The 26,832-nt window shown below is 44.0% G+C and overlaps 1 protein-coding gene across 1 annotated transcript in view; it reads right to left on the bottom strand.

Annotated features, from left to right (window-relative positions):
- Positions 1–26,832, bottom strand: part of LOC138261682 (tumor necrosis factor receptor superfamily member 16-like) — a 67,663-nt gene that overhangs the window by 13,084 nt on the left and 27,747 nt on the right. Inside the window, exons 2-4 of the mRNA XM_069210929.1 lie at positions 20,698–20,830; positions 15,340–15,582; positions 9,418–9,783 (exon numbers count right to left, since the gene is read on the bottom strand). Coding sequence (XP_069067030.1) covers positions 9,418–9,783; positions 15,340–15,582; positions 20,698–20,830 — 742 coding nt within the window. The remainder of the gene's footprint in view (positions 1–9,417; positions 9,784–15,339; positions 15,583–20,697; positions 20,831–26,832) is intronic.

The raw sequence follows: 26,832 nt of genomic DNA, 5'->3' as shown, positions 1-26,832 counted from the left end.
CCTCTTAATTTACAAATTAAGCACTGGGTAGTGCCCATGCTCATCCATTCATTCATTGGCCTCTTACAGTACTTGCAGGTGAGTGGGTGTGCTGTGTGTTTGACGGGGAAGGTGAACTGAACTACATGTCAGGAAATGCATGCAGGAGATAGTGAAGGTGGGTTCTGAATAGAAAGGAGGAGGTACGAGGTAGGCAGATGGAGGATTTCAGAAAGATGTGGGGAGAAAATGTGCGCATGTTTAATAGGGTGAGAGCCCGCAGAGGAAAGTGGTGTGAAGGTAAGCGTGGGAGTAATTGAGCCACTCTTAAGACCACTACCCCTTTCACAGACCATAGTAATGTTTAACTTACAGTCTTTTATTTCAGGAAATAAAAATATTTTTAGTTCTAATCATTCACAAAAGTCACTGTTGTATCTCATTTATATGACACTGCTAATAAGCATTGACAATGCCAATAGGTCCGGCTTGTTTTAGCTGTGTATCCCTACTGTGCGAAAGGTCTGGATGCAATAACAGAAAGCGCAAGAGGCACCAAAATATGTGCCGGGTGGCATGCTACAGGAAATACAGGTTTATAGTTAAACCACGCCCTTATTTACATAGGCCACACAGGTTTCTTAGGTTACAACCCTCATAGACTCCAGCCCCGCCCCCAAAAACACTTCAAAGCCCATTTAAAGCCCCGGGGATTTCAATGCTGTTTTAGGATATACAAACGAGAATAACATATCTTTGTGTTCAAAGTGAACTGGTTTAACACAAAGAATGAATATAACTTGAATACAACTGGATTTGTCGACAGATCTAATCTCGCCTTCTATCCAGTATGTATGTTTTCTATATATGATCTTCACTCCCCCTAGCCAGAGTTAGACATGAGGTGTAAACCATTCCGTTGTACTGGGCAGACGCACAGCGTATTGGCTGAATGACGTCACAGCCCTGTGCATTAATCACATGCAAACCAAAAAGGCACCTAGCAATCCCACCAATGAAGTGGCCCGAGTACGTGCATCTACACGTGAGCCGTGGATGCTTTTTTCTTTCAGCAGGAGGTGTGAGTTAACAGAGAAGACGCATTCCAGCAGTGGGGGCCTATGGGCCTGTGGCGGTCTCCGTGTAACCTGGCCTGGGCTCCCGTCGCCCAACAAAGTCTTGCATTTCATCATGGTCATTAAGATGTGGGCTGTCCGGACAGAAGGGTAGGCAGCCACATGTGCGCGCCCCCGCTGGGGATCAAGTCTCAGCTGTTTGGCCAACTTTCCCGTCATAGTTGCTTTCTAATAGCACGTCGTGTTGCAGACCTTTAGAAGACCCTCTCTCCCCCTACAGTACCCCTTCCGCGCTCCCCGCGAGACTGGCTGTAATGGTTATCGGCACCTGTTCCTGGACGAGCCTGCCTCCAATATCCACCTCCCAGGCGACAGAGCAGATACTGGGTCCATGCATGGTCTTTGATGTCTCATACTACGGGTTTTCATCCTTAGACTGTCAGTAGGATAGAGAGACATGGTGGCAAGGTAACTCAGCAGGTATAACCACTCGCGGTAAAAACTGTGAACGTCACAGGATTGAGTCCCAGGAGGTTTAGTCTGAATAAAGCGAGAAGCAATGAGATGGATGATAACAACGTCCGTTTTTAAGTGCTGAGAGGCGACCCAGTTTAATCCTAATTGCAGCGTGTGGAATACTAATGATTGATGTTACTGCGTCTGGTAGTTTCTCTGTTGGAAAAGAAAGCCTCTTCAATGATTTGCCACCTTGACTGTTAAGAGTAGATGTATATAACTCAGTACACTAGATCTGTGGTTCCCAACCTTTTGACTCCTGATGACCCCCACTGAATCATTACTGGAATCCAGGGACCCCTAAGCCATTTGTAAGATTCACATTTCAAACATTAAAACAATAATTGCCAGAAATTACACAAACAAGTACACACCAAATACTCCTATTACTAAAAATATAATTATTTTATATTGAAAAATATGCAAAAAATCGAAGAATTTTAATGGGAAGGTTGGCGTTACATTTTTTTAATGTTAAGTTTTATTAGCTGAATCCTCAGACCAGGTTTAACATTTCCCAAGCAATTTCTGGTTATTTTTTGAGGTACATAAGATCTGAGGAAAGCTTTTTCACATAAATATGTAGTGGGGAAAGGAAGTAAAACCAGAAGGGCCTCTCATATCCTTTCGGTCACATGCAATTCATTTGTTTTATAGCACCTTTCATATACCAGTGTAGGGTGTCAGGGCAATTTACTGGGGACTACAAGGTGTAGGATTCATGCCATCCACCCTGGTAGGCATTTTCAAAGAGTGCTTGGTCTGGAGAAGCACAAACTCAGGATTCAGAACACAACATAGTGGTTAGCATTGACTTTAATAATAAGAATGTATTTCTATGCAAGCAACCCTTTTTTAGCAGCATAAGGAAAATGAAAGACTGGTGAAAAAACATAACTTTCTAATTTGTGCTGTGCAGTTTTCATGCAGCTCTTTTATGGCATTTCAAAGCTCACTGTGCTAGAGTATGATTGTACCTTATGAACTGCACAGTAACAAAATAATCTCCGAGACAAAAGCAGTAACCCACTGTGCTATGCACATAAAATACTGTTCTTTGCATGATATACGTTTTTTGCAGCAGACATCTGCGCTATCTTTGAGTCAAAACTGCCACTAGACATAACTCCTATCTCTCTCCAGCAGGTACATTAATCACCAGTTATCCTGACTGCGGACCTGCTGGGAATGTGTCACGGATCCCTGGGGGGGGCCCAAGTTGGTAACCTCCACACTGGATTATGTCTAGGGAACATCTTATTATTAGAGCCACAGTGCCACCACTCCTCTCACAGATCTAGATTCAGGACTGATTTTAGCCCATTTCCTCCCAGGAAGCCTTGCTGTTAGTCAATGTGCCACAGGCAAGATGGCGCCTAAACTTCCAGAGCACTCGAGACATGCAGTGTGCCGGGAATCTGGATTGGTGCATTGCACCATTATTTTATTTTATGATTTATTTAATGGTTTTTTAAAAACTCTCTATTACCCTTGCGGGCATTGTGGTGCAAACTGCATCAACAATGGTAGAAACATATAGAGCAATTACAGATTAAACAGGTCCGTCTTTACCTATTTCCTAAATATTAAGGAGGTCTGAAGTTAGTTGAAAAGAACAGGGGAGTGAATTCCAAACGCTAGCAGCAGAGAAGGAGCATCTCCCTGCTCTCATCCTTTTGATTTTTTGACCAGGCAGTGAAGATCTTGAGAAGGCTGGTATGGAGTTAGTAAATAGTGAAGGAATGTGGGTCTGCTGCCATAAATAATTTGTTTGAACATGCTTGGCGATAGGAACGCAGTGAAGTTGCCTGAAACGTTTAGAGAGGCACCTATTGAGGGAGCCTTGGCTACAACCTAGGAGGTAATTCTGAATCAGCTTGATATTTGGAAGAGCCAGACAGAGTGCATTACAGTAATCTAGTCTTGACCCAACCTACTGAACTTGGAATCTGATTTCCAATGGAAGAAAACAGAGTACTACAGACTCGGATGAAACAGTGTCATGGCAATTTGGGCAGAGAAGTCTAATTTGTCAAAGACAAAACCAAGATAGCATACTAAAGCTGCAAGTACTCAGTAGTCTGCCATAGGCCAATCTTGAACTAATATTGGGACCATATCGAGAAAGATTCACCTGCCATTAACATTCCTGTCTTATCAAAAGTTAAGTTTCAATCATGCTTCCATGAAGCTACAGACGAAAGACATGTCCTAAAGTTGACTTGAGATGAGTATACAGTACCACCTAATTTCAGTATAAGCAGAGTACTGTTGGCAGGTGCCATGGCTTCCAAATTATTAGATTGGATAGGCATTGCTAGAAAAGCAACATACATATTGAACTAAAAAAATGAGCCGTAGGCACTCCTTAAGCCATACATATTTTGGAAGGTTCATTTAAAGGGAGGGATAGCAACATTCAGGATCCTACCAGATAAAACATGCAAGGTTGTGATTTCCCCTCAGAAGAGGTGGAAGCTAGGGTAGACACAGATAGGGGCAGATGCTAAATTCCATTCTTGATCTGACTTGTCATTTTCCTGAGCCTATTTATCTATCCATATGAACGTACACTATCAAAAGAGCTTAACAGGGTTAAATGCCCGCCAACAAAAATAAGCCCTCAAAGAGACCAGAAACAGCTAGGACAATAAGAGCAATCGATGTTGCTCCCTGCTGCGGTGGCACAGCCTCTCCCTGGTAGCATCTCTGCTTTCACTGACTTGTCACACAGATTGACAGCAAAGAAGAATGGCATCACCTGCTAAGCTTCGGACCTGGAGAGCCCACAACCACAGGCGCAATATTAACAGAAAAGCAACTATATTAAATGGGTAAATATGCTGTTACTCAATAAAACAACATGTATGAAGGAGGCTACCAGAGCAGGTGGTTTCTTCTCGTCAACAATGCTGAAAATGCCTTTTCAAATAGCCGTTAATTAAAAGTAGCAGATATTACACCTGGCTTATATTATGGCACTTCTTACTGCTGAAAGTTGAAGTATACAAGATGAGGGCATCGAGGGTCATTCCTGACGCACTTCCTGTTATTGTTAGTGGCACTTCCTGTTTGGGCCATTTATTTTTAATTGCAGGCTTTGCCGGGTTATTCTGCTTAAGTGACCAGTGTTTAGCATCAGCTTGTGCACTAAAGTAGCCAGTATCAAAAGTGACTTCCTGGTTTATTTCAGGGCGGAACATGGACACTGAACACCAGAAAATGGCCAACATCGTGTGAATATGAAAAATATGAAACACTCTCATTGTGTTTGTTAAAGGGACCCCCAAAAATATGAATTGGGATATGATTTAAATTACTGGTGTCTTGTTGAAACTGCCTTTGATCTCTGTTCAACAGTACAGCTAGGTCAGCCTGTGACAGCTTTTCATTTGCATGGCCACCTGCATGGTGATTTGCTGGACAAACTGCATAAAAAGGGGCTCATCAGCATGACAGGATACCTTATGCACAAGTATACTATCACACAGTCATTAGTTTTGAACTATTGTACTGCCACAAAAAACAAGAGAAACTAATTTGGCCCTTGAGCATGACACCTACACTACCTATGCGGTTATGTGACAAAACAGCATTCCATCTATGGCAGTAGTTCCCAAATTTTTGACACCTGAAGACCCCCACTGAATCATTTACTGGAAGCCTGGGGACCCCCAATAAATTTGTATGATTTAAATTTCAAACATTACAACAGTAATTGCCAAAAATCACATAAACAAGTACACACCAAACAAATGCTCTAATTACTAAAGATAATATTATTTTAGACTGAAAGAATATGCAAAAATCAAAACATTTTAATGGGAAGATTGGCGCTGCATTTCGATGACTTAATTTTTTAATGTTAGGTTTTATTTAGTGAAGCTGAATCCTCAGGCCAGATTCAACATTCCCCTAAGCAATTTCTGTGTTAATTTTAGGTACTAAGATCTGAGAAAGCTTTTTCACATAAATATGTGGTGGAGAAAGGAAGTAAAACCACAAGGGCTTCTCATCCCTCCAGAGTCTCTCTCTCACATGTAATTCATTAGTTTTATATGGCACTCCCATGGAGTAGAGTGCTACCCATCCACTGCACGCTTCGGCAGCAGGAGGCTCTATCTAATTGTAATGCAATATGATTGTGGGCAAGGCCTGCAGCAACCTGCAGTTCCTATGTGACGGCCTGTGCTAGCTGTTGGTGGGTGGAGGGGGGGCTCTTGTTAGGAGAAGCCACAGCAGCTGAAAATCGGCCGGAGGCCGGAGGGTGTGAATGGGAGAAATAGATGTTTAATGATCCCACACTATACGTAAAGGTCTGTGAAAGATTCTTACTTATTCAACATAGCACCTGCTGCGGTGGGGGACTTTCCACCGTCATGATTATGGGTTGTGGGCATAAACGATGGGTTACAGGTGCTGCTACTAATGCGGAAAAAGGCCACAAGGTATCGTGACTTTGTGGCTGTTGAGAAAAAATATGTTTTTTTCATACTCATTGCACACCCAAACTTACGTACCTCACGTAGTTGTTAAGTGATGCAATGAGCGTGGGAAGAGTTGCAAAACCCGATTTTTTAAGGGGTGACGAGAAAGCCACATAGAAAATATTTCCACGTGGTATAATTAAACGAAAGGGGAAACACTGTAATTGCACATTTACCCTAATCTATGGTTGCGCAGTAGGGTAACCAGGGTGCCATGCGCCACAGTGCAAGGGAAGGAAATGGGCCCGCGAGCCGCTGTTTGAATAATTGAATACAGCAATAATTTGAAAGCATATCCGAATTCCTCCCGATTCAAGGCCTCGAAGCATACGCAAGGAAATTACTCGCTTTTATGCGTGTTCCCCTAAATTTACACAGAGCTATCAAATCCGCTACCACAGGGCGCGGCTTTCATTGATGCAGGAGACGCAGTGGAATCGGGGCCCAGAGGTTTGAGGGTCCCGTTGAATGTTGATTGTAGGTCATCGCCACAACAGCCTACATACCCACAATTTTAATCTACTCTAGAGTTTACACAGTCGCACGACAAGGTAAATTTAGAGCTTATTAACTGTTAGGCGGATGGCCAACATCATTCTCGTTGCTTTAAGTATACTTTTTAAACAATATTTACATATCCACCTCATGATACCATCTGTTGTTGACACCATGCCAATTCCAAGTGCGTGTGTGGCACAAGGTCTGAGGCGGCGGCAGGAAGGGGTGGGACCAAAGTCTCAGTCCTACTCTGTTATTACAAAAGACAGCATGTTCATTTTAAAGGTCAGAGGTTGTGACCTTTGCTATCCGCCCCTCCCCCAAGCACTAATTCCTGCCAATTGAAAGGGTGCTCCCAGCAGAGCCAGTGTCTGGCCGCCCCGCGTGACCACATGCGAGAGCTGCTCTCGAGTTCAAAGGCCGGCCAGGCGGATATGTGGGATCCCCTGAAGCAGAAGGGACATTGTTGGCTGACAGCTTAAGAGAGGAAACACGAAAGAAACTGTAGCTCTGTAACAGGGGCTTTATTTCAGGTTTGTTGGTGTACCGCCCGAACTGCATTTTCAATATGTTATTGTTACAAATTCGAATTTGTATAGCGCTCAATGTGCCGTTACTGTGCTCTGGCAGCACCTCTCGGTAGCCTCTGTAATGATTTCCTAAACGTTTCCATCTCAGGCTGGAGTGTGATTCAATTTTGTCGGATTTGTTCATTGGGGTAACACCGCACCCCTGAGGCAGGCAGGTTTCGCCAGGGACTACGTGGCAGAATATATTCACGGAAACGGCCTGGAATAGGGAAAACACGTTGAAAGGAAATACGTGCAAGATCCACAGATTTTCACAGTAATCAATGATTCTTTACTGACCAACTTAATTCCCTAATAAGCCTTCCCAAGGATTTACCGCATCCCGCGGTATTGGGATTTCAAGCGCAGAATTACCCCATCTAGAGTTCCGAGGACCTCGTATAAAGATTAGTGCAGCTAGAGTTCCGAGGGCGTCGTAAATAGTGCCTACATGCTGGTTAGCAGCACCATGGCCGCAATTTTACCTTTTTTTGAATGGCGTTTCGTTAAGTTTCTGAGGTGCCGGCACATAACTGAATAACTAACAATAATCTGTAAAACATACTTTGTTAAATCGCTCACTCTGTATGTCTGTAATTACACAATTCACTGACACTATTGCAGGCCACAGAGTCAGAGCATGGATGGAATGGTACTATTGTAACCTGTATCCTGCTGGTTACACGAACCTCTGGTCTGTGAACTCGCTGGGACATTGTGGGATTGTCACAATTAGATCATGCTTTGCTCGCTGGTTGGATACATTCATTCTGTGGCTGGCACAGATGTGCTTGGCATTAAACTCCAGCAGGTGTTGGTCACAGCAGGTGTAGGACCGCTAGGTCTTTGTTCAAGTGCGTTGATTGTCAATCATCCCCATCGTCTCCAGTGCTACTAAAGGCTTGGGTTGGAGAAGGAGTTTGTTACCCTGCTGTTCTGTTGTGGCACTTCCCGTCTTGTTTTCTTCTGCCCCCTCGCCCAAGTAGAAAGAAGAAGATTACTTATTGGATCCCGGCTGATTCCTTCAGCGTCTGGGCTCCCAAGGTCCATTCTCTACCAGCTCTGCAGCCTTCGAGGGCTGGATACCACACTGAGCTGGTGCTAAACCCCGGACACAATGAAGTCTAAGGCATCGCTCCCCTGCTGGCTCCTGTTGCCGCAGGTCCTTTAATAGACTTCGCTTCACTGCGCTCTATTGAAAGTGGAACACAGGCAAGTCCACTCGCGCCCATGGAGGTTCATCCCAACGCGGACGAGGATTAGCGCCACTGGAGCCAGGGACAAAGGAGAGATTATCAACTACCCAAGGAGTCTCTGTCCTGATGGACAAAAAGGGCAACTGTGTCTGGAGAAGGAGGATAGAGTGAATGCAACATAGAAGGAAGTGGGCGGGAGTGTTGCTTGGACCTAGAGACGCTAAGCAGGATGAAAGTCGGGGGCATTTGGAAGAAGGAACAAGAGAACCTGGGGTTCGGCTGATTCACAAAAGATAAAGTCCTAGGTGAGAGCTGGAATGTTGCCTCAAATGAACAATCTATATCCTGGTCCACTGTACCAATGTAAGTGACTTAAGTTTTGTATAAAGTGCTTATATAGCCGCTGCTGATGTTTGCCATGTTTCTTTTGACAGATAAGGTAAAGGAAGCACAAGAAAATAAAGTGATTTTCACAGGATCCCACTGTTTGCCCCACCATGGAAATCAGATTACAATGAGGGTCTCCAGGTTACATAGACAGCAACCACACAGCAACTCAATTCTGTCCACAGTCCATGGTGCCCTACGATTTAGTTCAGTGATGTTTCCTGCATTGCAGTAGGGAGTTGGACACTATGAACCATGAAGACTCTTTAGTACACTGAAGGCTTCTGTGCTCCATTAGGTGACTAGCAGGGGCATAGCTTAGTCAGTGAGATTGAATTAAGTGTGCATGGCAAATGTCCCAGCTAAAAAACGGTATTCCGAAAGGTGAAGGGATGACCAAGATTTGGAATACACTGTTCCCATGACGAACCAGTTCAATAATTATTTGTATTAGGTGGACCTCTGTGCAAGTTCCATTAAAAAAAAAAAGAAACAAGTTAAAACGTTTTAGTCCAACGAGGTTGAGGAAGACCAACGAGGGCATATAAGACCCGACTCAGGACCCCCAGACCCAACTCTCAAGCCAAGAATGCATTTATTTTGAGGGGAGGGTGGTGTCACACCCTGAAGCTACATCCCTGATGACTAGGGCCATAAGGTACCTTATATAAGCATACAATACTTTAGCTTTAGGATGGGATTCACCTACCCATGCATAGCAGGTCAGACGAGGTGGTGCACTCCCGAAGCACCACCATCCCCTCGTCGCACTCTCTTTGGCAGGGCAGGCATGGCGACTGGCTGCTCTTCTCTTCTGAGAAGAACCCGTCAGGACAAGGCTCGCAGTGGGTGTCTCTCTCCTGGCTGCAAGGCGTTCTGGCACCATACCCACGCTGGCACACCTGGCAGGGTTGGCACCGACTGATCCCATTCTCCACATGCAGGAAGGTGCCATTAGGGCACTGGCAGACAGTGTCCTCCCTGCAGGTGCAGGCTCTTGCCACCTCCATGTGCTCTGGACATGAGGAGCAGTGTACGCACCCGGTAGGGGTGCCGCCATGGGCAAGACTCTTTTCTACAAGAGAAGGAGAAAGGGTGAGCAACAAAACAAAAAAAAAACACACACATTTAGTTATGGCGGTATCATGGTAAATCAAATGAAGTAGAGGGTCTGGGCGAGAACAGCATCGGTGAAGTCAAAGCTACTAACATTAAAAGTTGGTAGAAAGAAATATGTATAAGCCAGGGGTAACTAGAGTCTCTGTGGCAGTTCAGATGCAAAGCCTTATTGTAGGGGAGAAAAGTAGCCGGTTATCACAAGTGGTGGGGCTTAATAATGCATAGGTGGCTGTTGAGTCAATCAAAATGCAGATTATTGGCTCCTAAGGTGACCTTTGGGTTAAAGTAGCAAGTATGAGCACATAAGAAAGACAAAAGAATCAATAACTTCCGCTACTAACCAGATCCAAGGTCATTATTGCAATGAATTTATAAACTTTCCTGTGATGGGTTCCTGTCATTTTGGGAATGAGAATGGTTAGTACCCACTCAGTAAACGACGACGAGAGTTGTCTTACTGCCTACTAGGTCATCAGGATAGAAAAGGCTTCAAAAGAGGCACCTCCATTATTTTATTTGTTTACTGTGTGGGTTCTGCCTAAGGCCATAGCTATCAGTAGTGCGAGGTGTAGTAGCACAGGGGCTAAGTGCAAGAAGAGCTTATTGCACCCCAATTATCAAGTATACACCAGTTGTGGTAGGGTCATTCCTATGCTTAGGGACCAAGGCTCCCTTGTTATGCCACTGGGTTCACTCACTTCTATATCAGCTCATAACATTGCACATGCTTTACCCCCGCAAACTGTAAAAAACTGGGTCACCCAACAGCATGAGAACTAATAGTTTCTTACTAGAAGGTGTAGTTTTGCAGTTCAAAGGATTTTCTGGATTCGCATGCTGTGTATTAATCCACTATTTAGTGCCTGGAATTCCCCAAATGTTTGGAGTCCTTTTTCTTTTTTTGGGGGGGGGGGGCTTCGCGGGATCCCTCATTTGGTGCTCCCTGTGACATTGTACGCCCTCCCTCAGAAACTCCCATCTTTGGTTGCCGTCTTCAGATTCTTTTATTGTCTGTTCTCTCCTTCCATCTTCTTGGTGGAGGTGGGTAGGTTGCTTGTGAATTCAGGAAATTCTTTAAGCTGCAAAACTACACCACAGGTAAGAAACTATACTTGTTTTGCAGCTTGAATCTTTTCTGGATTCATATATAGTGCATCGATTTTGAAGCAGGTTTTGTTAATTTTGCAGTGGTTGGGTTGAAGATGGACTTTGTAAACAGATGTTTCAACACTGTCCCACTTGAGCTTTGTTGTTCCTTTGATTGGCTATGCAGTAGTGTTTTGTGAATGTGTGCAGAGATGACCACGTTGCTGCCATACATGTATTCTGTAAGTATGTATTTGCTAGAAAGGGAATGGTTGCTCTTTTTTCTTTGTTGGGCGTGCTTTTGGGGTGGAGTTTAGTCTCTCCCATGTACTTGTGTGGCATAGTTGAATAGTTTTTGTGTGATCATTCCGGCAACTGTGCCCCTAGTTACATTTTCCCCATATTGTTGTCCGCAAAGGAGAGAAATAATTGTTTAGTCTTCTTGCTTGTCTTTGTCCTTTCAATGTAGGACATTATAGCACGTTTTGTGTCTAGCTTGTGTAATGCTCCCTCTACTTGAATTTTACAGTTTTGGGAAAAACTTGGTATTTCTATAGCTTGGTTTATGTGGAAGTGTGAAACAACCTCGGGTGTGAACTGTGGATCCGTCCTCATGACAATGGTATTTGTGAATTTGTAAATATGGTTCTTGAATTGTGAGTGATTGTATTTCACTCACCCTGCGAAGAGGGGTTATGGCCTTAAGCTTCTTTAATGTGGCTTTGTGTAACGACTCAAAGCGTGTCTTCATTAATCAGGTTTGTACCATATTTAGATTCCATGTGGGTGCAGGTATCCTCCTATGTGGTGTGATTCTACTTGCCCCCGATACGAACCGTTTTATTACTGGAGCTGTGAAGAAGCTTCTTCCTATGTGACCTCTTGTATAAGCCACCATCACAGATAAGTGTACTCTTAAAGACAGATATGTTAACTTGCAGTCAAGTAGGTGTGTCAAATATTTTAATACTGTTGGTGTTTAGTGTTTTTCCTTAATAAGCCCCTCTTAAGATACCACAATGAGTAATGTTTTCATTTAGCAATGTAGCACTTTTTTGTTGTTGGCTTTTTTCTTCTCTAAGAACAGCCAGGATGTTTTCTGGTGTTTTAGATGACAGAATGTCAAGTCTTCTAAATCTTCAGGAGCCAGGCTTAAACACTGGTTCTGGGTGCAGCACCCTTTTTTCTCCAACTGACAACAGTTCAGCTGTATTGATAGTTTTAGAATGTCCACTTGTGCCATTTCTAGCAGCTCTGAAAACCACATCTGCCTCACCCATTGAGGGGCAATTAGTATTAGAGTCATCTTGCATCTCCTACATTTGTTAAACACTCGGTGTAACATCGGTGACGGGGTAAAAGCGTATGCAAATATCCCTGACCAGTCTATCGACAGGGCATTCCCTAGGGGTTGGTGATATGATTGTCAAAAGATTACTCTTTTGATTGAGTGTCAGTATTATGCTGAGCTTGCATTGTTTTTGTAGGGAAATGAACTGCTGTTATTCCTATTATCCTCTTTATTGCCACTTACAGATTTCTTGTGCAAGCTTTGAGAAGGCAAGAGGTTGAGTTTCACCTTGTTTGTCGATTTAAAACACTGTAGACCACTGTCTCAATCATTATTGTCTTTCCTAATAGCTCTTTCAGAAAGACTTTTAAGGCTAGGAAAACTGTCTTGTCACTATCTAGTTCCAGGATATTAATGTTGTACCACATCCTGTTCCTTCTAGACTCCTCTCATCTTGAATGAGCCAATGTGAGCTCCCAAACCCATGTGAGGCATCTGTTGTATGTGTCACTGTTGCGAGTTTGTTGAGCAAAGCCTCTCCCTTGTGCTATATGTGATCTTGTCCATCAAGCCATCTCCTCCTGTAATTTCTGCGTGACAACCACTAGATCTTCCTAGCTCCCTGTTGCTTGTAACCATTAGTTTGGAAGCCATTCCTGTCTCATGTGTAATTTCATACATGGAATCAAAGGGGTACATGATGCCATTTTTTCTTAACAATTTCCCTACTGTCCTCACTGTTGGAGCTCTCCCTTCTGGTACAGATGAGGTGCCCGCAACAGAGACTTTATCATCTTTTCGCTAGGATATACCCTTGGATTGAGTTGATCCTTGCTCCAAGGAACATTTTTTTCTTGCTTTGGTGTGGGGGATGACTTCTCTATGTTTATTGAGAATTCTAAAGTGAACAGAGTTTTTATTACCTGTTTTATATGATCTTAGCACTTTCTTTGGGAATTTGCTCTTACTAAACAGTCATTCAGTTAAGGATACAAGTGTATTCCCCGTCTTCTTAAGTGAGCTGCAAATGCCATCAGACACTTTTTAAAGACTCCTAGTGCTGTTTTGATCCAAGATGTCAGCACTGTGAACTGATGTGAGTCTTGTTCACCTCAAATCTCAGCGCCACATCCAGTGCAGATGTCAGGCAAGTGTTGGCAATATTCTTTCCCTCTACTGCCAGGTGTTCCGCTCTTTTCCTATAGTGTTCTGGCAGGTATCTCATGAGTTCAGCCATCTCCTCCTAGTGGCAGTCTGTTTAGGAGGGCATTAGAATTGGTGATGTGCCATTGATTGGCAGCACTCTGTTTGAATTGTCTTCCCATGAGATCCATCCTCTTGCTCTCCTCGTCAGGAGGTGGCCCCGATATTGAGAGAATGTTGGCCATCTTCTGTGCTGTTGAGGTGATGATCGAATCCTCCGGCATTGAACCTTTGTTGTTTGCTGGGTCTTTGGATGAATATTTACACTTTTTTTTCTCCACCCTATCTACAGGTTGCAGGCTCCTTGAAGGCCTCCCTTCCTCGATCAAGGACGCTAGGTACCATTGGCAGGAATTGGTTCCTGGCTTGAGATGGCAGGAAAGTTTCTAACAGGAAACATGTCTGTGGTCGCTCCTCCTCCAGCTGCACTCCATACTTGTCCGCAGATAAATGATGATGTCATACGGAGGTGAAGGCCTTAACAGGTAGCAATCTAAACCCTTTATTGGTAAGTCCATTTCCTGGTCCTGCCACTGAAACTTCTTTTACTCTGACCCCCTTGAGCCCTTGAACATGCTTCCTACTTACTCTTTTTCTTTGTTGAAGAATTCTTCCTCCTCCTCTGAAGGCTCTGGTGTTAAAGGAGGTTCAATTTCTTCTAACCCTTTTTTTTGCCTTGAATCTTTGGTGTTTAAGTTCTTGGCGAAATTCGAACTCCCTTCAAGGATTCGTCAAAGTATTTTTTTTCTTTTGCAGCAGGGTGACTATTTCGGCTTTGAGGAATCTTTTTTGCTTCTTAATTTCTGCTGAACGTTCTTTCGACTTTCTCTCTGTTGGTGTTCTTCTCCGATTTTGATGTTACATTTTGGTGAACTTCTCATGTTGGTGAACTTCTCATGAACTTCTCTGAAAATCTTTTTTTCTTAAGTTGCAGAGCCATTAGCAAAGCATCCAGACCTAACGGCGGAAAAACAAATTCTGAAGATGGCAACCAAAGGTGGGAGTTTCTAAAAGCATTAATTGGGGGATCTGTCAACGCCCATCAAAAACAAAAGAGAGAAAGATAGAAACAAACATTTGGGAAATTCCAGACACAACCACTAGATGATAGAATAATGCACTGCATGTGAATCCAGAAAAGAGTCACACTGCAAAACTGCTTTTATGGGAGACAATAGCTCCAGGTGGTATGTGCAATTACTTTTTATAAATATAACTACTAAAACCCAGCATATATATGCCTCAGTTTGAAAAAATAGATCCCGATGGTGAATTTCCAGTCCGATGGTTAATCAGTACATAGGTTCTGACTTTGATCCACCCTTCAAAACCCTTCAAAAAGTTTGTCACATCAGGGCAGGGCTAAACTCGGAAACCAGAAACTATCACCAAAAATAGGAACCCCCCCCCCCCCCCCCCTCAAGAAAAGCAGAAGGTGCATCCGGATCAGAGAGGGATTTGACCCTCCCCTAAACGTAAACTATGTGAGAGAAAAAGAAAGTTCTCCTTGGCAAACTACAAGTTCATCTGCACTTCATTTAACTTGATTTGCTGTGTTTTCTTTCAATGGCAAACTTGAAACTACAAATACCAAAACGTAAGGTGATATGACTTGGAAGCCAGAATGAGCTAAACATGGGTCCTTGTGATAGGGTATATTCATAGACCTGAATGGAGGGACTTTCTAACACCATAATGCATTATCTTAAGGTCACAGAAAACAGTTAGCCACCAGTTAAACTGGGAAACATCTTGACAGCCCATGAATCTGACAGGCACTTTTGTGTGGAGCACCATGTCACACCCCCGAGCACCTGATGTTTTCGCTGCCTCAACCCTTCCCACTGACCAATAAGAGGCATCAATTTGCAGTGGCTTGTTCATGGTGCCATAGGCCCTAATGCAAGCAAGCACCATAGTCCTGACACCTACCCACGCACAGCCTGTTGGACATATCGGTGCACATAGCGATTTCCACTTCATCCACACTACACTCCGTCCGGCAGGGCAAGCATCTCCGGTGGCCAGCCTCAATCTCCAGGTAGTACCCCTTGGCACAGCGGCACACAGTGTCTTCGAAACGGGTACAGGGTATCAGTACCTCCATGTGGACGGGGCATCTGGAGCAGGGTTTGCACTGCTCTGTGGCACTGCTCATCGAGGAGAATGTTACATCTGTGGCACAAAGTGAGAAGGGGAAAACAGTTGAGATTAGAGTCACAAATTAGGTAAAAAAAAAAAAATCGCGTGTAGATTTCAGATTCTTAGGGGTGGGAAGAGTGGATTTTTTAAAAAAATTTGGTGTGGATAGACTGCAAGTTGCATACACAGTTTTATGCAAATATACCCCTTTGACTTATATTAAGTTGTGAAACAAAATGAAAATATATATGTACATTCATCTTTCTTCACTATGTTTTGAGCTGCATTCGTGAACTTACTGAGGTGTGCAGTTTTGAGGTACGATATTAGTTTTGGATCAGGAAACCTCCAGACCACATATAGTTCAAATAATCAAAAAGGAACTGCTAAAAATAAATGTGGTATAATATTATTTAACATTCGCTTGTGTAATCAAGAACATTGAACCATCAGGAAGACCATAGTCGCATCATGACTTTTCAGATAGTCACAGAAACAGAGATTTCAGACACTTTTAAAGCATTATTTCTCTACAGAATAAAGGCTTGTAAGTGCACCTCAGACACATTTATTACAATGGAAGCACATAACTTCCCCTTTGTGCCACAGGAGAAATCATGCTGATGTGAAAACAATATTCTGCAGCACTTATCTAGCCCAACATAGGTGATGTGCAGGAGCCCAACTCAGCTCTTACTATGACAGATAACAGGCCCATAAGTATTTATGGTTCAGAAGAACATGTCTACAAGATTCCATGCACAAGGAGAACATGCAGATTAGAACGTGAAGGAAAGTACGCTCTTTTTGGCATGGTTACCCCCACTTTTTGCCTGCTGTCAAGTGTGTTTTTGACTGTGTTCACTGGGATATGCATATGTAAAATGTGTCTGCAGGCCTGCCATTGCAGCCTGCGTGAAAAGGTCCATGCACCCTTTGACTTTAGGTCACTGCACCAGGTCACTGTAAGTCGTCCCCATGGCAGGCTCTCCCAGCCCAGAGGGCAGGGCGCAAGTTCTTGTGTGAGGGCACCCCTGTATGAGCAGAGGTGCCCCTATTAACTTCAGCTCAATTTTCCTGGATTTCGTAAGTCCATCCTACTGCCACTCCTCAGGCAGGTTTCTGCCCCCTTTCTGCTTGACCAGTGTAAGCCCAGGAAGGCAGAACAAAGAATTTCCTTTGGGAGAGGGAGGCAACGCCCTCTCCCTTTGGAAATAGGGGTTACATGGCATGGAAGGGTACCGTACCCTCTCCAAGCCATTGGTTTGCTTTGAAGGGCACATTTGGTGCAATCCTTGCATAAACCAGTCTGCACCAGTTCAGGGACCTCCAGTCCCTGCTCTGGGGTAAAACTGGACAATGGAAAGGGGAATTACCACTCCCCTGTCCATCACCACCCCAGAGGTGGTGCCAGGATCTCCTCCAGGTGGCCACTTAGTTCTGCTATCCTGAATCCAAGGTGGGCAGAGACCTCTATGAGCATCTGAGTGGCCAGGTCAGGCAAGTGATGTCACTTCTCTGCATCCGCAGGCACCAACTGCAACAACGACCGACTGCATGCATCCTCTATCCTGCAACTCTGCATGGATCCTGCAATACATATGGTGTTCTTGAGTGTTCCCCTTGGTCCCCTCTACCAGCTGTCCAACTTTGGACGTGGTGAGTCTTTGCCTCTCCTTGCAGGAGGGCACCACAGTGCACTGCGACTCTTGCAGCTACCATGGCTTGGTGGCTCTCCTTCCAAGGGATCTTCAGGCTCCGTGTAGCCCCGGCCTCCAGCACTCTTCCCTGCAATGCGTGGTCTCCTGCCTACTGCTCCAGTGACGTGGGACTCCTTTCCCGATGTGCTGAGTGGGCCTCACCGCAGTTCCTGTGCCTGCTACCTAAGAGTTGCCTGTGGGGACTGCATCCATTACTTCTTACTCTCCTGACTGCTGGGGGTCGCCTCGGACTCCTCTCCTTGGGTTGAGTCCCCTCGGACCTTCCTGGTCCCCAGCAGCTCTGCAACTTTTGCCTTTGCCAAGGCTTATTGGTGGTTTTTCCACACAACAGACAGACTGGAACTATACTTCCGACGTGGGACATCGGCTTCTCCCTTTCATTTGCAGGTCCTCTTCTGTCTGGATCCATGTTCTGCTTCTTGCAGTCTTGCTTGGGTCTTGCACAGTTATTTTACAAAGTTTCTCTGTGGAAAAACTAGGTACTTCCCTCTTCTGTCCTTGTCGTTGGGGGGCACTCTGGTACTTACCATTTGGGGTTCCTAGTTCCTCTCGCTCCCCTCTAGCTCTCCTCTACAGATTCCACTTACCTGGGTGGGGGTCCATCATTTGCATTCCATTTTTTTAGTATATGGTTTGGTCTACCCCTAGGGTCTCTATTGTTTACTGTTATTTCACTGTTTTCTATTGCTTTCTATACCCCTTCCTGATTACTAAGGTGTGTATAATAGTGTGTTTACTCACCTGCTAGTAGAGTATTGCCTATACAATATTTTCGTATTTGTTCACTAAAATAAAGTACCTTTAGTTTTGTAACACTGTGTGGTTCTTTCATGTGTGTAAGTGCTGTGTGACTATAGGTGGTATTGCATAAGCTTTGCATGTCCCCTACATAATTATTGGCTGCTCATCCACAGCTATCGCTAAGAGATCCTGGCTTCCTAGACACTGACTACACCTTACTGATAGGGGATGCCTGGACCTGGTATAGGGTGATAACACCATAGGTGCTCACCACACACCAGACCAGTGCCCTATAGAACGTATGACCATTGAGTCCATTCCTATCAGAATTAACGTGCAAGGATAAATTACCCCTCAGAGAGCTCGTGTCTGTAGAGTATACTCCCAGCTGAGTACGGTCATAAGAATTCATGGCCCTTGAGAATATTGTCATGAAATTCATGCACCGGGAGAAGATGCAGATTAGAATGTATGTACCATTAGGATACGTTTATCAGGATTCACATTCAAGGATAAATTGCTTTCAGATCACATGTGACTGTTGAATATACTATTGAGAATTCATGCACCAGAAGAGGGTGGCCAAACTAGTTCAGGGGTCACTAAAATACATCCCTCGGAAGGCATGTTCCAAGAGATTTTGATCAGAATTCGTGTATGTAAAGGATGTTCTTCAGCATTACTATGCAAAGGATTTTTGTAATTCCTGCGCAAAAAAAAGTGTCAGAATTAATGTGCCCGGGAACATGCCCATCACATCCACGTGATAACATAACCTGTCTGTCTTTAGGAGTAAGACAAAGAGATGGAGTTGGGGAGGCTCTGAAAGGGAAAGTGGGAAAATACAAGAATAAAGTAGAAAGAATAAAAGGGAACAGAAAAGTACGCTGAAGAGGAAAAGTGTAGCACAAAGTAGTAGGAGGTAAGAACAAGCATTTGCAATGCAATGGGTCTCTCGTTTGCTCATGTTAGAGCTGATAGTGTTGTAAGCTCCTAACCCGACTTTTCACATATCGGCAAAAGTGCATTTATGTACGTATCCCAAAAAAGTGCAATTAACTGTGTAAAGCGCTCGACTTCTGCCAAGCGAAATCGCGCTAGGAAAATAGAGAGAAAGTAGTCCACGAGCTGGACAGAAAACAGCGAGCCTCGCATGTTTTCTGTACTTGGTCGATGCGCTCGAGGAGAGCTAGCCACTGGAAAAAGCATGACGTATGCATGCCTTCAACTAATGAAAGCATGCAGATTTTAATAGGCAAGCCCCTGAACCAATGAAAAACACTGACGTAACGTCTACAGGGCTCCGAGCCCTTTTCTAAAACCTAAAGTGTCTCGCTGTGATACGCATGCGTGAGCGCATGCGACGCAGGCTCGACCCTAAAAATGGGAAGAGTGCGGCAAGGGGAAGAACTCATTGAAAACATGAAGGTGAATTGAGTAATAGAAAGTGAATCAGTGGGAGTCAGTGAAAATAGTGGGAAAGGGGATAGCAACACGAAGGCGAAGCAATAACAATAATAGTAACTTTGTAAGCGCTTCATAGTGCACGTCTCCCTTGTCCAAGGGTTGTAAATAAGAGGGGTTGCTATTACCCAGTTAATGGAACGTCATCTCCAGACCTCAGAAGCATCAAACATTCAACTCACCGAGAGCCGCAGAAATGTTGACAGAGAAAAACAAAGGTGACTGGAGTAGGGTGGGGAAGAGAAAAGGAGATGTGGGAATCATAAATTTACAAGCCTTTTGAGGCAGGAAGGGATTTGTCCACTTTCTTACCAGCACTTTTAAGTACAAAGAACACCTGGTCTCGGGGTGCGTAGTAGGCTACCACCCAAGCATGCGCCCAGGCGAGAACCAACTTATTTGCCAGTGCTGCGGGCTCCTAACCTGCAGAAAGGCTATCCAGCTTATTTACCAGCAGCCTGCTAGCTAAATATATGTATATATATGAAAAATGTAATCAATATTTACAGGGCATTGGAATAACACGTGCACATATAAGTGGTCTGAATTGAAGACATGGTTATTTACCATTTGGAGGTAAAAACATGTAATTCGTATTTATGTAAAAATTGTGAAGAAATTGTGGATATGAACTGAAGTTGAAAATCGTTAAGGAAACTGGGTATAACTTTAAACCGCACGTTTTTTCTTTAAATAACACCATTGCATTCTTAGGAAGGCCTTTTTAAAATTATTTTGAAGAGCTCTAGAACATGTGTGTTCCTTTCGACTAAGAGATGGGCACATTTCCGTGCTCCAGGCAAATTGTAATTCAGCAATATTACAAGCAGATCAGAAGACTAAAGGGCATATTTATACTTTGCTTGCGCCATTTTGGCACCAATAATTTTGACGCTAAAATGATGCTGTGCTAACTCCATATTTATATTTTGACGCTAGATCTGTCTAGCATCAAAATATTGGAGTTAGCGTCATGTTGTGGATGCAGCAAACTACCTTGCACTAATTAGATGCAAGGTAGGCGTTCCTGTCCACAATATCACGCTAACCTCCTATCGCCTTATTTATGCTCCAGCACAGAAACGACATGCACGGAGTTAGGCGGACCCAAATAATGGTGCAAAGCCTGCTTAACACCTGTTATGTACAGGGATTTGAAACAGTAGAAGTTTGTTACGCGCAATCGAGGTTGAGGCGTGAAAGGGAGAGGGGGAATACTCACTCTTTTTGCAGGTTTCGCACTTTGTGTTGGAGCTGCTGCATGGCACAGACACCCCGGACCCTGCCGGACAGAGAGTACAGCACTCCCCCTGGTCAGTCACCATCCCACTTGCGCAGGGATCCGCCACAGAGACCTGAATGATGGTGAAGAAATAATGAGAAACGTACATCATACTAGACCTTTTCCCTTCTCTGGTAACATAACACAGCCTTAAGGTACTTGGATATAATCTTGTGAAACAGCTTGGTTGCAGAAATAAATGCAACTCACGTCCCACTGCACCAAGAGGCCTGCTATGCACTCACATTCGATAAAAGGAGTACCAGTAAGACAAAATACTGTGCTTTATTACTATGGGGGGTTACCAGGAGTTTAGCAGAAGTGGAACATCCACCAAAAATTGTCAGTTGTCGGAATAGAGTCAATATGGTACGCAAGCCCTACTAGTTTTAGACATCATTATGAATTAAGTGCACACCTCTCATAATCTGCATAATGTGAAGATTTCAATTAAAAAATGATTGCCCTTTCTTGCTCAGACGTATCAAATTAAGAAATCCAGGCTCCCTAAGTGGTGCTACACAGTGGCAGGCCCTTTAAATTGACTGTAGTGCTGTATACGGCTATTACACTGGTAATCATAAAGTAGCCATTTTGACCAGAAAGTATTGACTTTCTGCTAAAGTAGCAAAACAGTGAAATAACACTGTCAAGTAAGGTTCTGCATTATGCTGCACAATTTTAGCAACTGCGCTGCATAACTGTGTATTAAATTACTGTATAATTCCAGTGGCCTTTGCAAAAGTTGATGAGGACTGATGGGTACCACCTAATTTGCCCATTCCACTGCCTAACAATATTAGGTATATGGACTTTTCGTAAGTTTCCTTGGATGTCTTCCTATTTTTGTGCGCTTTTGTCGACAGCCAGCTGTGAGAATCTTAGGGCCCTATTTGCTGCTGAATGATAATGGAATCTTGCCCATTTTTACCTTAGGAGCTAAAGCTAAATTAGAAGGAGAAATCGGAGGAATTTCATAGGGATAGTATGGTGGAGGACATTTCTCCAGGGGAAACTTCTTGGGATTTTGAGTTTCTTCTGATTTTTTACACAGTTTTGATGCAGATTACACATAAGCAGGATATCAAGGTTTCTCACCCCTGATTTAGCACTTTACCCTTCTCCTTTCTCCCTTTCTGCTTTTCCGTCTCTTACTCTTCAGGAGGCCCCCATTCAGCCCAACACCAATGAATATGGGAGACTCGGCCCCCTCTTCACATTATGGAGGGGGTCTTATCATTCAGGGTACCGCCATTGCGCCATCGAGAGACAGCAGACGCATTCGCTATAGGGCAGAATACAGCATGTGGCAGTACAATGGGCAGGAACAGGAAGTTTGAATCAGAAATGGCGCCTTCCTAGCTCGTCAGTGTACTTCTAAACTGGCGCAGAGTGCAATCGCAAAAAAAGTGGGATATTGTCAGGGTCTTTTAACTGCAGCCAGCCTGTTCATCTAAATTAGTCACAGCAAAAGGCCACGGGAACGGATTGCATAGAGCAGTGAGATTTCACATCCGCGTTTTCAGATGCAGAGGATGCAATAATGCGATTTTGCACCAACCAGTGAAATCTGAATTGTACACCAAAAGAGCGCACTTCAGAGCAAGAAATTCTGGCCCAGAAAGGGTTTCTTGGAGTTTTTTTTTTTGGAAGGGCTATTTGGAGAGTATGTTTCTGTGCAGAGAGATTAAAAAACACGACTGCAGATTAAAACAAGCGTCTGGTTGTTTCTCGCGCACCAGCGCGTCTTCAGAGGCGGGCGGCAGGCCGTGCGAACCATGGGTCAGTTGTGCTTGGCTCGGATGCCAGCGTGCCCCCTACAAGGAGCTTCCTTTCATCCAGCCTGCAGATTTCCAAAGACCTTGGAGCTCGCGCCCAGCTGTCTTTTTATATTAAACATTCTGTGACACTCATATTCCCACGATGTTAGCCATCGCCCTGCGACTGTAAAGCCATGGCAACTGAGCTGGATCCAGAGAATTCAATCTTTATTTTGATCTCCGTAAATAATTAGTTACACACGCAGGGGGGAGTTTTTTCTTGACAGATAGGGAATATAAAAAAAATATACAACTGACTTTATGTGATTGATTTATGATTTTGATTATTTAATGCTGCGTAGTAGCCCATATATGTTTTTTTCGGGGACAGTCATTTATTTTGGCAAAAATATATTCATGTCATTCTGTGCAGTCCAGTATAGTGTGAAATGCATCCCTACTTGAGTGCCCCAAGTCTGTCGGGAAATATTTGGACACTAATTTATAGAGTCCTGAAGATCAGGGATTCTTTGAGGAGAATTAGCATCATGTGCGAATCCGCTGCAACCTTGAATTATTTTGCAGTTAAACTCTTGTAACTCCTGCATTCCTGTGAAACTTTACAGATCCATCTCTGAATGTCTGGGTAACCGTTACTGTCAGACTTCCGCATATATCAGCAAACCTCCATTTACATTCATGTATTCATGTGCAGCGTTAGAGCCAGGTATCTACTAAATTGGACGGTTACTTAGATTTGAGCATTTCTGGGCAACAGCTGCAGCCAGATGTATGCACCTAGTGGTAGAATTGCAGTTAACATTCTGTGGAGCGCCCCCTTCCCCACCAGCATTATAGCCAGATTTCTGCTCCCCTGGACATTGTAAGTACAGTCTTTAATTTGTTAAAAAACAAATAAATAAGTCAATAATAAAAATGATAAGTACAGGGAGTGAGTGGCACGGACCGGCCCACTTCTTCTGCTGATTCCACCCCTTTTAACATTTAACTGTAGGTACCTAAAGTCGAAGTATAGCAAGCAGGCCTATCCTGCCTGAAAGGAGGGCTCAGGAAGTCCCTCCCCAGAAAAGATTTTGAAAAAAATAGCTAAAATATTCACTTTGTAGCCAAATATACACTTAACTTGTCAACAGAGCCATGTGACGAGGTACTCTAAAAGTCCACTCATTACAATTGGTTCATCCGTGCCCAACAATCTTAGTTGAGGATCGAGTGATCATCTGTTGTTTGAACACCTTATGATCAGGGCCACTGGAATTATGCCGTATGGGAGAGCCAAAGTATGCACGAGATTGACTAGATAATACAGCAATAAAAGTGATATTATGCAGCCTGATGTGGCACATTTTTTGACAGTATTACTTCGTTTTACACGTGGCACTACTGTCTGGGTGAAGATTTTGCCTTATTAGTACAAGTTCAACAATCAACTACAGAAAAAAGCAACTGAAAGATGACCAGCTAACCTTTGCAAAGGGGCTTCCACTGTGCACAAATACGTTGCCACGTTCTTAGTTACGTTTGATTAGTTTGAGCTGGAAACAAATAATTACAGTGGCCCTGCTTATGACAGACAGAAACATGCACTGCCTTCAGGCTCATCTCTAGAACACATAGGGACTCATTTACAAGAAAGTGGTGCATCAGCTCTGATGTGCCACTTTTCTTGCATCGCCCTATGCCCCTTAACAACGCCATGGAAGCACTGTATTTACAAGACAGTGCTCCATGGCGCAAAAGTGTCCACAACTGTGCCAGAAATTCTGATGCTATTCTGGCGCTAACCTTTAAAATGGCTGGACTAGCGTCAATTTTGATGCTAGTCCAGCAATGCTAAGGGGACCCCATAGGATACAGCACAGCCTTAATTTTAACGCCTGCCCTGAACAGGATTGATTTAAGAAAATGTCGCTATGCTGGTGCAGCATGGCGCAGTGAAATCTTACAGATTGCCTACCATGCATACATTATACCTGGCGTAGGTATAATGTGGTGCCAGGCTTTACAGACTGGGGCAATGGTGACAATGTGCCAGTTTGTAAATATAACGAGGGGTCAGGGACTGTTTTGTGCCGCCTTGGCATAGAAAAGGCACTAAGGCGGTGCAAGGAGCTTGTAAAGGAACCTCTTCAGTACTCGTGTCAAACCCGTAAATTATCCAGGGGGGGAAGTAGAATTATGTGATTCTGTGGCCCGGACGTTTTCCGCATAGTTATAGATTTGCTGCACTTGTCAACTAATCCATTATCTTCTTCATAATTTACACATTTTAACAAAGAGTTTTACTAACTCAAATGGATCAAAGGTTATGTTAAATTTTAACGTGTTACTTCCGCATAATTTAGCCCACGCTCTGTGCGGGTGACATCACCACTGTGGTTCACCTTTGCCACACAATAAATATGCCCGGGAAGGCACGTTGAGGCCTACTTCTTTCGGCATGTCTTTAAAATGAGACTCTGAAAGGATGGAGGCCAATTGACCAAAATGCCAGGGTTAGTGGAAGTGACATTGCACGCCATTTCATCTTTACTTTCACTCACACAAATGCTTACACAAACACACATACACACACTCGTTTACATAAGCACTCTCACCCGCAAGAATGCACACAACACACACTTAAAAGTAAGTGTTTTTATTTACCTCAGCTTCCAAGGAGGGTCATATTCCAGCTGACTGTACTTCAATTTTTTATTAGCCGAAAAGTGAATAATATATTAGGAGGAAGTGGAGGACCAAGCAAGTGCTGCTCCTGACCTGAGTTCCTGGCACTGATTTTGCCACATCTGAGGCGAGGGGTTGCAGAGGCGGTGCTAGGGGTCGTAAGGGGCAAGCTGGGGGCGCAGCTGGGTCCCCTGGCGACCCACAAATAACGTCCATGTCGGCAAGGCAGTGAGAGTGGGCCCACTGCAGAACGGCAGAATTAGTGCAGTTCCCCAAAAATGAGCGCCGGTGGTACCAAGGCACTAATTTTTCATATCAAATTTTGACTCAGAGCAAGACAGAGAGAGGAAGAAAACAAGACAGAAGGAAGAGGAATGTGACAAAGGGACAACCTTTAAGAATGAGACGAAGTAGGTTGTTTGAAGTGGAGTGAGTATGTGCTGGAAAAGAGACTAGCAACCCTCGCATTCGGCAGCGCCAGGGGTGGATTCTCAAGAAACACTTCGGCCCCATACGCTTTTTAGTTTTTTTTTTTTAAGTAAGCACGAAAAACGGGCTTCCATCGGGTTTCCCTGCTGTCCGGGTGTGGGTTTTTACTTACATAGCGCTCCAAGCTAACAACAGGCAACAAAGCGCTACCCGGCATATATAGAAAAGGTCGACCTAATAACAGACACCTTTAACATTTCTAAATGCATGCCGATCCCCTCTCGCAGCGATGCAAATAAACAATGCGCTATTACAGATCTTAAAAGTGAGCTGTCACCCCACTAGCCTATTGTTTGAGGTCCCACGGAGCTTCCTTTATCAATGCTGATAATAGTGATATTTTATTTTGCGACGCACATATCCTTTTCTATGTAATGAAAAAGCCATATGGGCCTCCTAAGTAGTGCTCGCATTAAGCGGTTGATGGTCAGTAATGGACACGTCGTGTTCTTCCTAGCTTGCCATGGAGCAACAAGCACCTCGCGCGCTCTCGTGCGCGCATGCGCAATTCTGCGAGTGGAGGCGACAGCGCGCGCAAGCTGTTTGGCGATGGCTACCTGCCAAGCCACAATGTGAAGTCTAGGTGAGCCATTTAATAGGGGGCTGCAAGGAATGGCAAAACCCGTGGCAGGCTTACACAGGCCCCTTGTTTCGAGACGGTTTTATTTGAGACTTTGGGCGCAGTTAATAGCTGGCCTAGACTGTCCCTGGCAGTAAGGGTCAACATCATATATTCTAAGGACTCCTAAGCAAGACATGAAGCTGTACACACACGAGGCCTCTCTCAAATTAAACGTTATTCCAGATTTGATGTCGGGAAATGGACGCGCTACCCGAGAAGGCCACGCAGGAGCATGTACAGTAGCCAGTCAATGCTACTAGACACGAAGTTGGTGAGGCCAATGCATCTACATACAACAAGCTAGCCAACAGGGAGTGCGAATGTTGGTCTTCGTGACCGTTAAACGGACCATGGACCGTGAAGCTAACCATAAACTGAAACATTTTCGTTTTTTGTGTTGTAACTCTTAACCATGTAGTTAACTGTAGTGTAATTGAAATTTAATATGTCTATATATGGTTTGTGTTATTTATATGTAAACTATACGGCCATGACTCTAGCCGTCGGTGTAAAACA

This window comes from Pleurodeles waltl, chromosome 10, assembly GCF_031143425.1.
Source record: "Pleurodeles waltl isolate 20211129_DDA chromosome 10, aPleWal1.hap1.20221129, whole genome shotgun sequence".
Lineage (NCBI taxonomy): Eukaryota > Metazoa > Chordata > Amphibia > Caudata > Salamandridae > Pleurodeles > Pleurodeles waltl.
This window is presented reverse-complemented; position numbering and strand designations above follow the sequence as displayed.